General features: G+C 36.7%; 1 protein-coding gene across 1 annotated transcript in view; it reads right to left on the minus strand.

Annotated features, from left to right (window-relative positions):
- Positions 1 to 442: 442 nt before the first annotated feature.
- TERT (telomerase reverse transcriptase) overlaps positions 443 to 15,929 on the minus strand; it is a 30,483-nt gene continuing 14,996 nt past the window's right edge. Inside the window, exons 8-16 of the mRNA XM_070939108.1 lie at positions 14,922 to 15,007; positions 11,010 to 11,123; positions 9,191 to 9,262; positions 8,256 to 8,444; positions 7,055 to 7,181; positions 6,745 to 6,806; positions 4,598 to 4,722; positions 3,583 to 3,699; positions 443 to 546 (exon numbers count right to left, since the gene is read on the minus strand). Coding sequence (XP_070795209.1) covers positions 443 to 546; positions 3,583 to 3,699; positions 4,598 to 4,722; positions 6,745 to 6,806; positions 7,055 to 7,181; positions 8,256 to 8,444; positions 9,191 to 9,262; positions 11,010 to 11,123; positions 14,922 to 15,007 — 996 coding nt within the window. The remainder of the gene's footprint in view (positions 547 to 3,582; positions 3,700 to 4,597; positions 4,723 to 6,744; positions 6,807 to 7,054; positions 7,182 to 8,255; positions 8,445 to 9,190; positions 9,263 to 11,009; positions 11,124 to 14,921; positions 15,008 to 15,929) is intronic.

Raw genomic sequence — 15,929 nt, forward strand, 5'->3', positions numbered from 1 at the left:
TCCACAAAATTAAGCCTACAACCTTTTGGGCCAGACAGTTATGCTATACAGGGATGTCAAACTCATGTCTTCACGGCGGCGTCATGTGATATATCGGGACTTTTCCCTTCGCTAAACTGGGCATGGGGTGGCCAGAGCGTGACGTATCTGGTCCGCGGGCCGGGAGTTTAACAGCCTTGTGCTATATCATGCAATGTTCTTGCTTTGAATTACTTATCAAGAACATTCATTTCGAGCTTTCTTTCAAAGGGTGGGGCAAATATTTTACAATTCACCGCCAATAAACACATTGCAAGTTTCACTAGAAGAGGCAAGACAAAGGTTTTTTTAAAAAAACTTATTACACATTCCAGCTCCTTGATAGAAAAAAAAAAAATCTCAAGTGGGCAGACCAATTAAGCAAGTGGAAAGCAAACTTGAAGAAGAAAGTTGCTTTATAGAGCTAATCCAGAATGGCTTTGAAATCTTCATATAATGACGGCTGTATTACTTCAATAAGCAGTTGCATAGTAGTTTTTGGAATTTGGCGAGTCAACTGTAATTTACCTACAAGGAAAGATTAACCAATTACTTCTTTAGTTAGGCCAACAAGTTATTTTGAACAAATGTTCCAGATCATCAAGTACCTGGGCTTTAGAGAAAAGTCCTGAAAAAGTCCTATATAGGTAGTCCTCGACTTACAGCAATTAATTTAGTGACTGTTCAAAGTTACAACAGCACTGAAAAAAGTGACTTATGACCGTTTTTCACACTTACCTTTACAGCATTCCCCATGGTCACATGATCAACATTCAGATGCTTGGCAAGTGGTTCATATTTATGACGGTTGCAATGTCTTGGGGTCATGTGATCAAGCTTTTGTAACCTTCTGATAAGTCAAGTCAATAGGGAAGCCAGATTCACTTAACAACCATGTTACTAATTTAATAAATGCAATGATTGGCTTAATTGTGGCAAGAAAAGTTGTAAAATGGAGCAAACTCATTTAGCAAATGTTTCACTTAGCAATATAAATTTTGGGCTTAATTGTGGTCATAACTCGAGACCTATCTGTAGTCATCTTCCTTCTATAGGGCTAACTATTGATATCTTTGGAAATAATTTGTTTGAATATTTCATAAAAAAATAAAATAAAAAATAATGAATTAAATCACAAAAATTTCCAACAGCCACATGGCTCAACTCTGCTAAGAATAATCAATATCATTCATTCATTCACCCATGCATTCATTCTGTTGTTATTACGTTTAGCATGTGTCTCGCTTGGTTGCAAAGTCCATTTATTTTGCATTGTGCTTGCTTTAATTCATATAATGAAACTATCAATGCATGATGTGCTAAATTTTGGGTTTGAGCCAGTTTGTTTAAGAAGCTGATTTGGGCCGTGTGTGTGTGTACTGTATAAATGAAAGGACTGCTAAATTTTGGTTATGCGTCACCAAATTGTTGTTAATTCTTCATGACCAAATAGATAAATTATCTCCATGATGATCTGTCCCTAACTTGTTCTTTTCAGGTCTTCCAAAAGCTCTACTTACTGCTGTGAATGAGTCTTATCTGTCTTCTGGTCGTCCTCTTCTTCTCTTCCCTTCTACCTTTCCCATGACAACCTTTTCCAGAGAATTAGATCTTTGCAGGATAATTTGAGTCTGGTCCCTTGAATTAGAACTCATTTTTGATGATCTATTACTTTCCACAGTATTCTCAGGAGGCATCTCTAATAACCACAGTTCAAAAATGTCCTGCACCTTTTCAAAGTCCATCTTTATTTTCCATAGGGTGTCACAGAGAATGTCATGATTTACTCAATTCTGATCTTTGTAGGTATACATAGTTCTTGACTAATGACCACAATTGAGCACGTAATTTTGGTCGTAAATTGTTGCAGTTTTACTATGGTCGCTAAGCAAGCCCCTGTGGTTAAGAGAATCACTTGGTCGCTAAGTGAATAACTTAGCAATTTACTAAGTTAGTTAGTAACTGAATGGCTTGCCTCCAAATGTTGTGGGTGCTCCATCACTGGAGGTTTTTAAGAAGAGCTTGTATAGCCATTTGACCAGAATGGTAGAGGGTCTCCTTCTTGAGTAGGTGGGTAGAAGACTTCCAAGGACGCTTCCAACATTGTTATTCTGTATTTGGTCCCAAGTCTAATGGCCCTTTTTTGGCCAAAAATGTCAGTGTTACAAAACACAATCAAATGACTATGGATTTTACAACTGCTCATAAATATAAGCCAGTTGCTAAATGCTGAAAATGCAACTACTGGACTGCGGAGATGGCATGGCAGTCGTAATTTTTGAGGATATTTCTCGACTGCTTGTTCCGTTATAGTTCATTATTGATCCTAAAAGGCGGAAGTCATGCACCACTTTGATATCTTCATTGCCAATTCTAAGGCTGGCTGTTCTACCTCTTGCCATGAGTTTGGTCTATATGTTTATAATTTTAGTCCCATTTTTTCATGGTGCTTCTTGACTTTTAGAGCTTGCAAATACTTTGCATTTTCAAATTTAATTTCAAAAGACATTGTGATGTAATGTAAGGTTTTGGATTAGGAGCAGGAGGCCCAGGTGTTAGTTCTCCCTTGGGCACGGAAGTCACTTGTGAGAACTTGGCCTTAAACTATGATTTCAAAAAAAACACCTCTCTACCTATCTGCCCTGAATAAGTGTGCTGATTATGGTTTATAACTTTCAAGAAGAGGCCTTCCTCTTGCAGTGGATTGATTTGGACTGATAATTTAAAAAAATACATATGCACATACTTTTATTGCAGGGAAAATGCCAGTCATGATGCAGATAACATCTCCCAGTTAAAGAAAAAACATCTAGGTAATATTAACTTTAGATAATAAAAATCTCATTGTTGTACCAACATTCCATTTATAAATGAAACTTAGGACAGAGTTCTCTGTATGTTCACTAAAGGAAAAATAAAATTTTCTTAAAAATTTATACTAATTAACATGGTAACTAGAATTAATTTGACATAGGTTTGCATTTTTAATTGAAAATTAAAATAAGAAAATAATTCTTTTGTATATTGCTAACAGGGTTTTTATTGAAGTGGTATATATAATATTATACTCAATAGCACAATTGGAAATAGAGATAATACTTTGAGAGCATAGTAGCAGTTGATGAGATTACACTGCTTATATAGACTCTATTGAGGTGGACAGATACATTTTCTGATTTGCACAAGCAGATATAATGCTTATGTCAGCCTACCAGTTGTTAGAAGCAACCTGTTATTTGCATCTTAAACTAGATTGAGGCTGAATAAAGAGTTACCCTCTGCTTGTCCCCTATGTTGGCCAAACAATCTACCAAGGAATGGTCGCCACAATTCTGCTAGTTAGTGAAGTTGCAGTAGGTAGGGCGATAAAACTAATTCTAGTCTCCCTCCACAAATGATGTGGAAAGAAGAACTACATCTGACAGGGCTTACAGAAAGATGATATCTAAGGTCCACAATCATGAAACTAATCATCATATTGTACATAAAATGTATTCACACTCTATGTATTCACTTAAAAACATCTAAAAAGTATGAAGAACATCAAAGGAAGGGAATACTTACACTGCCTGAGAGGTCCAAGAAGACACTTGTAAATCACCTTGTGATTTGCCAATTTAATGCTGAAGGCATGATAGGAGAGCCACTGGACTGCTTTGTAAGAAAGTGGAACTGAACTACCTGTTACAAAAAAAGAAAGAAAGAAAGAAAGAAAGAAAGAAAGAAAGAAAGAAAGAAATCCCCCAGCTTATAAATGTATTTTGTGATTCTATACAACTGTTTTTCTATAAAGCATTACTACTTTGGCACTCTTATTGCAGCAAATGAAGGGACCAACCAGATTGACATTTGAATGTGATGCCAGTTATTTCATTTTACCTGGGGGGGGGGGAGCAAAAAACAATAACAACCATGCTGTTGCCACCCCTGTGGGAGAATGATTGGGACCACAGTACACATGGCAGATTTAACTCCTCACTATATGCTGATATCAAAATACATTGTTGTATCCAGCAGTAACCAGTGAGATCTTCCTTTCCAAGCCAAAGTACACCTCACAGAGGAAGCAATCACTTCAGCAGACAAAAAAAGGGCTTAACAGATATTTGATAAGGTTACCTAGCTGGGCAATGAAATGTCTGCAAGCAACCAAGCTTAGAGAGCACTAAGGACTCCAGTTAACTGCACTTCTCTTAATGCTGTAGTCCCACTCTGTATTCTTAGAGGCTATTTGAAGGGAAAGGGGAATAGGAACTTCCAATAATGCAACTTACAGTTTAATTTGCTTTTAAAAAAGGAAAAAAGAGCTATTTTCCTGTAGTGGTTAAGATATTGGTTTAGAAACTAGGAGATTATAAATTCTACACCTACTTTAGGCACAAAGTCAGCTAGAATACCTTGGGCTAGTCAGTCTCTCTCAGCCCAGGAAGAAGTCCATATCAAACCACTTCAGAAATCTTGTCAACATTATTACAGGGACTGACTAGGTAATAGGAGGCATACAAAAACAAACAAAAAACAAAAAAGTCAGCCCGGGGAGCCATTTTAAACAGGGTATCGGGCTCAAAAGATCACCTACCTGCATTTTTAGCTTTTAGAACAGAGAAGCAGCATGAAGCACTATCAGAGATGACCGTCAGGAAGAAATGTGGGTTATTTTTGATGTGGTGATGAAATGGGAGCTGGAGAACACAGGCATGATATCTAGCATGAAAAAAGCCACAGATATTCCTTGCTTATAAGGGTTTCATATGTACCGGGATTTAATGAATTTAGAATTCTGAGGTGGAGTTTGTACTGGATCAAGTCAAAGAACTGCATGTGAGGGGGTGGCTTTAAGGCCAGCACATATACGGACTCTTAAGGGACTCCCTACTGCTTGGGAACTGTTCTCCATAAACTCTTGAACTGAATAGTAACACAACAGAGTGAGAAGAAAGCACCAAACTTCTCCTTCCATTTGGCCTTGACCAAAGGGTATGTTCCATAATTCTGATAAGCAAATGTTTGCAGAGAGGGGAGAGAGGGAGGAAAAAATGAATAAACCCTTGCAAGAGAAAAGATTTGTTCAATTGTAAAGTCATTAAAGGATTATCAGTACTTAAGAAAGTGAAGATGGGAATTCTAATGCAGTAAGCAAGGGCAAGGCAGGAAGATGCAGGTCAAAGCCCAGACAGATTTTATCCACACACAATGTTCCAGAGGCAAAACTAGTTAATAAATTACATGCTTACCCTCTGCTTTTCGACAGCAGAAGGCATGAGGAGTGGGGGTGGAGAGCAGCTGCATATTCAGTTGTTTGAACTGACATAAACTGACATCAGTTTTAATCTAAGAATGATGCAGATGCATTCCTAATAACATTTACTTAACCAAGAAAGCTCCAAATGCCTATATTGCCCACAATGAAGTGCAGGCAAACTTGCACAATAGCAGTTCTGAGGAAGCCTTCTGTATTTTGCCATCACTACATGCTGCTATGCCTTTCTAACTGCCCCCGTTTTTTTCCAACTAAACTGATCTGTTTAGACTCAAAGATTTTCCAGGTAATGAAACCAAACTCATGTCCACTTAAGTTTCTTTTTTTTAAATTTGATTTATATGCCGCCCTTCTCCGGAGATTCAGGGCGGCTTACAATGCGTTAAGCAATAGCCTTCATACTTTTGTATATTTATACAAAGTCAGCTTATTGCCCCCACAAACTGAGTCCTCAATTTACCCACCTTAGAAAGGATGGAAGGCTGAGTCGACCTTGAGCCTGGGAAGAATTGAACTCGCAGTAATTGCAGGCAGCTGGATGTTAAATGCTGCCTTAGGAGGCATTAGCTTCCTACGCCACTCAGGCGCCTCTTTATTTTACAACAGTTTGCTTTTTTGCACTGGCAGATTTCTTGGTGAAAATTTATTGTGAATATTTGAAAAAAAAAAAACTGTTACCACAGACATAGAAGAAAAAGCATTTTCTAGTAAAACTCTGGATCAGAGGAACAAGGGACAGCTCAAACATTTTCCAGAGAACAGATCACTACTAGGATTTGGTCTAAAGGAAATTGTAAAGTTAAATCTCTTATTTATAGATGGCCAGGTTAAAGGTAAAAGTTTGGGGAAGAAGTAGACACTGTGAAAGCTGTTCCGTTGGTGGTTTATTTGTGTGAGGTGGGGGATAAATTTACAAAGGAAAAATGGTTGTAGGAAACAGGTAAGTGTGTACTTTAAAGAGCATATACTTGAGGAAACATAGGAAGTACTTTCAAGTAATTGGGAGCTCTGGAACTAAAGGCAGTTCATCCCTTTTAGAAAAATCACTATATAAAATTATCTTATAGAACAGGCAAGTACTATTTGTGGGACTCATAAATCATTAAAGCATCTCCCCAATCTCCAGATGAATGGACAATAATATCAGTAATTACCATAAAAAAAAAAAATCCGAGAACTGCCAATTCTATCTGTATTATAACTGCAGCATTAGAAAGCATTATCAGGAGGAATATGGGTCAATACTGGAAGTTAATAATGAAGGCTGTCCAGATAATGCAGATCCTTTTGGAGAGTATGGTAATATATTGCAATGTTTATTATGCTAGATGTATTCAAAACACTGCATTAAAGGGCCAGAGCCCAGCACATTCAAAAGCAACTTTGAGGAAGTGTAGTATGACATCTTCCTAGCCCACATCACATTCCAATGGCAATTAACAGGGCTTTAAAGTTACCATGCTTACCTGTAGGCCTGCAGTAGTAGTATCTTGTAAATATTAATGCATACTGTCCTAAGGCTATTGATCTAAATTTGGAACATGGAAAATAGGAAAGAGATATAATAAAATGTTTCTCCAGTGCAAACAAATAGGCATTAAATCAAATTAAATCAAAATGGTAGATTGAGGGATATAAAGTATCTTATATAGTGATGCCAAGGTAACTGGAATGACATCAGTTTCTGGTTCAAGTCAATTGTGGTAGCACTAAATATCTAGATCACTGTGCATATAATGCACTTTTTAGGCATCCCTGAATTGTGCATTCTCTTACCTGTAAATCTATGAATAAAGGATGACATTTTAGCTGCAAGACTGCAAGCAATTTGTTTCTCATGTTCACACCAGCTTTTCTAGTAGAGTTGAAAGATAGGCTAGACCTGATAGATGTATAAGCATAACTGCAGTGAAATAAGTGGAAAAGGAGATCAATATAATTTAGGCATCATTATAGCTAATTAGATTTTTTTTTTCCTATTACAAGAATATATTTGGCTTTTACAAAATTCAAAACATGGATATTTGAAATAATGGCCATGTAGAGAAACATTAGATTCTTCAAAACTAGAAGGTAATAATATCTTAAGCATTTTGATAGCAAGCTATAACTTTAAGAGAACTGGCTAATTATTTGTAATATTATATAGATAGTTCTGAACTTATGGAGATCACTTCGAGTTTCCCTGAATTTAGGATTGTTGTTGGGTTATCTGCCTCATCCTCTTATTGCACAAATTCCTAGATATGGTTTCTAGTCACTCTTCAAACTGTTACAGCTCAAACAACTTACCTATCAGTGTTGTCATCTTGATGGTGCAATTCAGATTAAAAAATATAAAATCTTGCAACCTGCTGAATGGTCAACTCTATTAATTCAAATGATTCCTTCACAGAAATCTGAAATATTCCATTATTAGTTCTCCACAAATTAGTCTATTTATCAAAAAATGCACTCTTACCGACTATGTGATAAGACATTTTTTGTGCCAGCCAGATTTAATCTGCAAACACAGCAAGGATTTAAGTTTTATATCAGTCAGAATGAATCAATTTCAGGTTATAGATGATGTTTGAAAGCTTACTTTTTGTTTCTAATAATGTATATTACTTAGGCTATCAAGTTATTTTAGTTGATTCATTATCTATTGCTTAATTTATATAGATTAATCTGTGTATTAGGAAACATATTTTGGGGGGATAATGTGGTTCTAAATGATTTTAAATTTAACAAAAGTCAAATGCACAACTGACTATTTCCACTATGATTTTATATTTCGTATTCTAACTAACTTGCCACAATCAGCTTTTGAGAATAAGCAAATATGCCCTTTACCTATGTGCCATTATTTAATTTAACTTTGCCCACTAAATTTTGCGTCATTGATTCAGCCATTAAATCTTTGTTTTAAAGATACTCACTGATTAAAGCATTCAGTCTTAATATTAATGCAATGACTATTCCTGAATATACATACCTGGAGTAATCACAATAAATTTCAAGAGTCTGTGTATTAATTAATAATCCACACCATGGGATAACACAATGAGCTGGTAATTGTTTGAACTCCAAGCAACCTGGAACATTTTCATCCACCGGAAAATTCACCACAGTCTTAGATGGATTTATAACAAAGCCATACTCTGGAATGCCTTTGGCTAGAGTCCTAAGTAAATGAAAATACACATTCTGAATTGCTACCTGAAAATATATGCATCATGTGCTCCACTACAATAATTAACTGCACATATACATATGATAAATTCCTCCAAATACGTTGTCAGCTATATAGTCTCTCAAAAAATGGCATCTCCCTGTTGTATTCAAAATGCATCCCCAGAATTTTAATATTGTTAGAGGCGATAGCTGGGAAAGCTGCTGTAGGTCAGAGGTAGGTTAGGTTTTGATGTCAAATATTAGAATTACTAATTTTAAGCAAGATAGCAATAACCCTAAAATATAAGAACTTTATAACCTCCTCTGCCCCCCCCCTCTCAGTTAGCCTTTCTTCAGTTATGTGAATTTAACCACTTCTATTTGTTTTCTCTCTTATTTTATAAAGTCTATTTTGGTTTTGCTAAGCATGAAAGGTGCAAGGACTGATCGCTATATTTAGAATCAATGTACCAGCAGGATCATAACCCATTCTTTTCAAGGATATCATTGCTACCTCAATGGGACTTAATTGAAAGTTTCATTCAGTTTATCTCCTCTGCATATATTCTAAAGAAAGCATATATTTAAAAGAAGGCATTTTAATTACACTTTTATGGAATGCCATATCCATGTAGGAAAAAGAAGAGTAGAACAGGACAAGGTAGGAATGTTTTCATTCCTTTGTGCACAAAAACTTAAAACTCAAGGATAGATGATTAAATCACTCATTAAAAATAGTATATTTCATTGTCATACCTCAGAAATGTTTTTGCTTGTTCTAAATGAGGTGTAACAAGCAGAAAATCATCCGTTAAACGCATCAGTACTCTGTAATGTTAAAAAAAGTTAATATCTTGGTCTTGGGTACATTTAAATTTTAAAGAATGAATGCACTGCTCATAGTCTTCATTTTTCAATTACTTGAGGTAAAGGTAATATACATATTATCACTATTACATATTCTATTATCCAAATCTGCAATATAAAAAAATGTACCAGTGCTATAAATTAACCTTTCACCCATACATAAAATTGGCACACACACAAAAAACCGGGATTGTAATTTCTCATCATCCATCACAATGATGGATGAATCCAATTTCTGTGTTTAATTCCCTATGATGAGAAGGTGATTGGACTTGAATCTGGGCAGAGGAATAATTTGGGGCAAAAAAAACCTAACTCAAGCTTTTCTGACAACTTAAGTAAGGATAATAGGATATGCTTCGGTTTTTGCAGACCTTCTCCATACCATCTGCCAGACCTCAGCAACAAGCTAAAGATAAAAATAAAGACATCCTTGGATCAAATGTGGCTTAAATTGTATGTGTCCACATAATCTTCCTGGCAGCAAAAGTGCTTTGTCACTGCCTTTCTCCCAGATGGTTTTCAGACTTTTCAATTCAGGCTATGCCTTCAGAATTTCTGGTAGCCTCTCATCCAAGCATTAGCCAGCAGTATAATAATTATTACCTATAATAAAAAACTTCCTAAATATCTTGCCAATACCTTAATTTTGCCAGAAATCCTGATACACTGCAAGCAAATCAGATAAACTTTTACTCTACACACGTCTAAGAAAGGTTGTATTAAGAACGCTTATCCCAGCACATGCATAGAAGGGAAAATGCCACCCTCCCCAAAGTCTCAAAATAATTTAGTTTTGGGTCAAAGTGGGAGAAGAGGATACAGTCATTGTTGGCTCTTGCACAACTTTATACAGTGGTCCACATATAGCCAAAAGTAGGTGCCCTCGATGTGTTTTAATGGCCTGGAGTAACATGTCAATATTTACTTGTAAGAAAGACACAAATGTAGGATGTGCTTATTGCTTGATCCAGAAAGACTTGACCAAGTGATGGTCTTTTATTTCATTTCATGCTGCGCTTTTGAAGAAAGAAACTCTGCATTCTTATGTGCGTACCAGAGAATCTGGTTTGACATTGCTTATAGCAAAAGATGATAACCTTTTATTCCTTCATATTCTGAAATGGATTCTGGAAGGAGTATTTTGCCAGAAATGCCATTATTTTTATGAAGTGCTAGCAAAAGAGACTTTTGTCAGATTCCTGGAGACTGCTTGAAATGCAGCTTTGAAAATAGTTTACATTCTGATGCAGATACATATGGTTATTGGAGAGGTGGTAGTAGTGGCATGTGTCATTACATAACACAAGTGAGGCAAATTAGTGACATCATGCAATTGACACAATATGATTTGCATAAATTTGATTTCACAGTGACACAGGAAACATTATAGCTTCAACCTATATAGAGTCTTCCTATGTTTCAAGTTGGCTAGTTTGCCTACTGTTTCTCAATTTACATCTGTTGGATTATAATTTGATAGACAGAATTGGAGCAGGGATGGGCTCTGATCTCCAATATGCTTGGCAGACATGCAGGGGAAAATAATGCTGGGTAATCCTTCCATCTCCTTTTGTCCTTAATTGGAAGTTTATGCTGGGCTTTATGTTATTATCTAAGTAATGAATGATACTTAACTTTTATAAAGATTCTAGCACAAGAGAGTTTGGTCCTTTGGTAACGGCTAATATGCAGAATAACACCTTACCCATCCTTTTGCACATTGCACAGTAACTTATTCTCCATGTCTCCATAGCAGAGGTTGCAAAGCAGAGTTGATAAAATGGAGCCCTGGGGAATTCCACAACGCTGCACATAGTACCTGAGAAATGCCAAGAACCGAAAGCCTGCTGTCATTAAGAACTCAAATCTGGTAGCAAAACAAAGTTACTTGTAATAAGGCTGATCATTTTACTGCAATAAGGAAGTATTTTCTGATGGGCAAATTGTGTATCATATGAGAAACATATGACATTGACAATGATTTCCCTGTAAATAGAGTGAGTAAATGGGACTTGAGCTGGAATCTTGATGCAAGGGACAGATAATAGGCTTTTCTTTATTTCTTTATTTTTTTTATTGCACTTTTTCTCTTTACATATCTGTTACATTTTTAACAGATCTGTGACATTCATACAACTAGAATCAATATTCAATACATTGTATACATTCTATTTCTAAAAGTTATATTCCTTTATGTACATTTCCATTCCTTATTTCTATTATCTATCCATTCATACCATTTTCCCCATACCGCATAATATTCCGGGTCATCCTTTCCCTTTAACTCTAATGTGAGTTTGTCCATTTCCTTGCAATCAAATATTTTTTGAATTACTAATCCCTCTGGTGGTATACGATCTTTCTTCCAATACTGTGCAAAAGCAATCCTTGCTGCTGTTAATATATGTAGCATCTAATATTTTATCTTTCTATTATATTTCGCCCAAAATATCCCCAGGAGAAACAATTCCGGTTTAAGTTCTATTTGACACTTAGTTAAATCCTGCAGCCATTCCTGTATCTTCATCCAATATCTTTTCGCTTCGGGACATGACCACCATGAGTGAAAGAAGGTACCTTGTTTCTGTTTGCATTTCCAACATTTTGGATTTAAATTTGGATACATCTTGGCCAGCCTCACTGGCGCTAAATGCCAATGATAAAACATCTTATATTGGTTTTCCTTATAGGCCACAAATAGGCTTTTCTATTAGGACAAGATTGTCCCAAAATTCTGTTGGATAGCAAAATGCAGAATTCTGAACCAGTGTATTGATCCATCTGCTCAACATTCCCTCAAGTAAGCACCTATTTGTCTCTCTCCACCTTGCAATAAAGATTCACACTGGTATCTCATGGGCTTCTCCCTAACTACTTCCTCTCTTTACCTTGAACTACACATGCAGTAGCATGAAACAGAATATTTCTGACATAGCTGAATAGACAACTTACCTAACTATACTTTTAAGTTTGTGGATCATGAAAATATTGTTAAAATCTTCTGCAGAAGATGCATTCAAAACGCTGCAGCGAGGTCTAACTATCTGATGGATTTGGTCTATTTGTATTTAAAATATACCTTAGTATATGGGACAACAGTAAATATTTCACTTCCCACTTGCAGATACATTCCACACCACCAATCAGGATAATTTTCCTAGGCTGGGGGAAGAGCATGGGGGCGGCAGAATAACTGTCTATTTAATGAAGAGAGAGGAAGAGAAATAAATTTAAAGGGCTTTTGGGGAAGGGACAGCAAATTGAAGCTAGCTCTGCAAAAGTGGAGCCAATGACCATGGTAAAGACCAAGAACCAGTGAGCAGACCAGTTCTTTGGAACCTCTTGGAGGAAGATATGAGATCACCCACATGTGCTTGAGGCAGCTGCTCCTCATCAGAAGACCACAGAACAGTGGTTTTCTGCAGATCTGAATTTACATATATCTTACAACCGTGACAGAACATTTTAAAGGACCTTAAATTCACAAATCCCACTTTCTAATCAGTTTTGGAAACTATCTATTAACTATCTTAAAGCTACTACAGATCCTCAGAATTACAAGTTTGAGAAATCTTCATTGGGTGAATTTATCTTCAACTCTGAACAAAAGAAGGATTACAAATTTAAGAAGCAAAAGAATTTGAAATAAATAGCAAAGAAGTTGAGTAAGATTTTGATCTTGGAAATATATGAACGGATTAAGGATCCAGATAAATTTGGGTTATTGACCTTTACCCTAAGATTTTGCAACTAACTATAAATAATAAATAACTTCTCATGGGGAACAGGCTTATTTTGGCTATCCTGGCTATTACAAGTCATAATAAAAGATAAGTGAAGATTTTAGAAATTGGATAGTAGAATGGCCTAAAGCAGAAGAAAAAAACATATAAACGCTGGAATTTACAAAATGACATCAATTATTATAACATCAAAAATATTAAAGAATCTAGTTATGCCAATAGGGAATATTAATAACAATAACTTCTCAGCCAAAATATTCTGCAATATACTCTAAGTCTTTGCAAGATTTTTTGGTGGTTTAACAACAGTCAGTCACCATCTAATATTAGACAAAGATTTCAGGAAAGGAGGTAGGGTGGAAGGAAATGGAAGAAAAGATCTTGAAAAGTATTTTCAGAAGACTTTGCCTGCATAAATGTTTTTCAAGTTTTCTAAGGAAAAACAACATGCACTGCTTAATTGCCTTCTCAAAGATGATACTATTTCATATGGTTCAATAAATTGCATATGCTGTTAAGTCCATAAACTTTTTTGGGAAAGCCTTTGAGGCACTACATGGGAGCTGCATAAACAGACAGAGCAGGGCATGGATATAAGAACCGATATAATTGACATTAGTATGTCAAGAAGAAAATGTAGATAAGCCAGTGGTATGTTTGGAAGTATTTCTTCTTTCACGTTTGTAAGTTGATTTCCCAATACGTCTGCCACCATTTGAATAAGCGTATTCATCCCTATCCCCAGTGCTTAGATGCTCCTCTTTGTCCAGTTTACGTAAATTCATTCCTGCCCTCTAATCTCTGTCTCATCTCCTAAATGCTCTATGTTTGCCCTCTACTATATCCTAACCTATGTTTTAGATAAATTGGTTCTTCTCCAATCAACTCCTTTTTTAAAAAAAATTAGTAATGGAATGAATATATACATTTCAGGACATATCTGAACGAATTCAAGAGGAAAAGCTGGCTGGCTAAGCACAGAGTGCTCTGAGGTCAGAATCAGTTTAAATCCTGGCAGATGTTCTGGCTTCTATCCTCAAGAGGGTTAAGAATGAGCTTTAGAAGAAAGGATTATTTGAAAATCACAGAGCAAAATGAATTGAAAATGAAAGGACTTGGGGAAAAAAAGAAACAAAATGAAGAGCAAAATAATAAAATGCCTGTATGTCACCAAGAAAAATAATCATTGTTGCTTTACACACCATCAAAAGTGGCAAGAATAGTAATTGCTAAAGAAAAAATCAGCAACAACAGTCTAAATAGTTCTGTTAATCTCCAAAAAAGAAGACACCAAAGCCTTTAGTCTGTGTTTGAACTTCATAGCCCACTGAGAGTTTTGCAACCTTTGACAATAGCTTCATTCCCTCAATTGTACAATGGGAATGAAATAATTAACATATCTGACAAGAGATAAGCAGGTCAAGAAGATAAATGTTGCCAATTCAGCTTCTGCACACAGCCTAGTGAAGAAATCCGAAGTTCCTTAAGGTCATAAATTCTCCAACCTAGGTTCCTTAGTTTTGAAAATGGTGAGTTAGAACCATAGAATTTGTCACCAACTAACCATTTTAAAAAGTGCAGGCACAAATTCATGGCAAATCAATGGCTCCTCTCCAAGATGATTATATAATATTTCTTGTAATAAAGGCAGCAGGGCTTTCAGTAATAATTGCTAAAGAATATGGGTGGGAGGATTTTCAGATGCTCAGTCTGTGGCTCTCAGGGGCCACCTAGTGGGCCATTGTGGGAAAAAGTGAAAGGGTTTGGGGCCCTTACCCAACTGGGTTCTCTTTAAACTCCTGCCCCAATTAAAACCCAATCAAAAGCAAGTTGCCAGGTGAAACATTCTTATAAAGTTTAGAATAAACATGTACCTGTCCTTAATCTTCAGGATATTATTATGGATCAACTGCAAGAAAAACTCACGAAGGCTAGAACTGCTTTCCTTCAGAAAAACATTCTGCAGTAACAAAAGGAAAAAGCAAATATAAAAACAGCCCAGGTAAAATATTCTTAAATGAGACTTGTGCATTTTGGGGTTGCCAAATCAGTAAATTAAGTGAAGAAATCCCTTCCTCCTACTTTGCAATTAATTACTGTCCCTTGATAATTATCGCCTACTTTATTAGGAAGGAAGGGGGAGGGGAATGTAATTGCAAAAGACATAAATCATCTTCTGATGTGATAACAAGAAGCAAACCAAATTAGGCAAAACATCCATACATATCCATGTAACTCAGGATCATAATATTAGCCCAACTATAGTTTTCAACATGGATTATTTGCAATATGTATATTTAAAGGTCCAGTATGTGGGGGTACTACATGAAAGAAAAAATTTGTTTAAAAATTAAAAATACTTATGATCATACTCTATAATCGACAATCGACCATGGTACCATGCTGCAGCGGTTGAGGGGGTTAGGAATTGGAGGCACCATGTTACGGTGGTTCTCCTCCTACCTTTCCGACCGCTCGCAGTTTGTGTTGGCAGGGGGGCAGAGGTCGACCTCGAGGCGCCTCGCTTGGGGGGTGCTGCAGGGGTTGGTCCTCTCGCCCCTTCTGTTCAACATTTATGTGAAGCCGTTGGGTGAGATCATCCGTGGTTTTGGGGTGAGAGTCCACCAGTACGCTGATGACACCCAGCTGTACATGTACATCTCCACCCCCACCCCAAACCACCCCAATGATGCCCTTGCCGTGATGTCCCGCTGCCTGGAGGCCGTGCGGGTCTAGATGGGGAGAAATAGGCTCAAACTCAACCCTTCCAAGACTGAGTGGCTGTGGCTTCCGGCGTCCCGGTATAGTCAGCTGGTGCCATCGCTAACTATTGGGGGTGAATCTTTGCCCCCCACAGAGAGGACTCGCAATCTGGGTGTCCT

This window comes from Pituophis catenifer, unplaced genomic scaffold, assembly GCF_029215685.1.
Source record: "Pituophis catenifer annectens isolate HBS135680 unplaced genomic scaffold, rPitCat1.0.hap2 SCAF_3, whole genome shotgun sequence".
Classification (NCBI taxonomy): Eukaryota; Metazoa; Chordata; class Lepidosauria; order Squamata; family Colubridae; genus Pituophis; species Pituophis catenifer.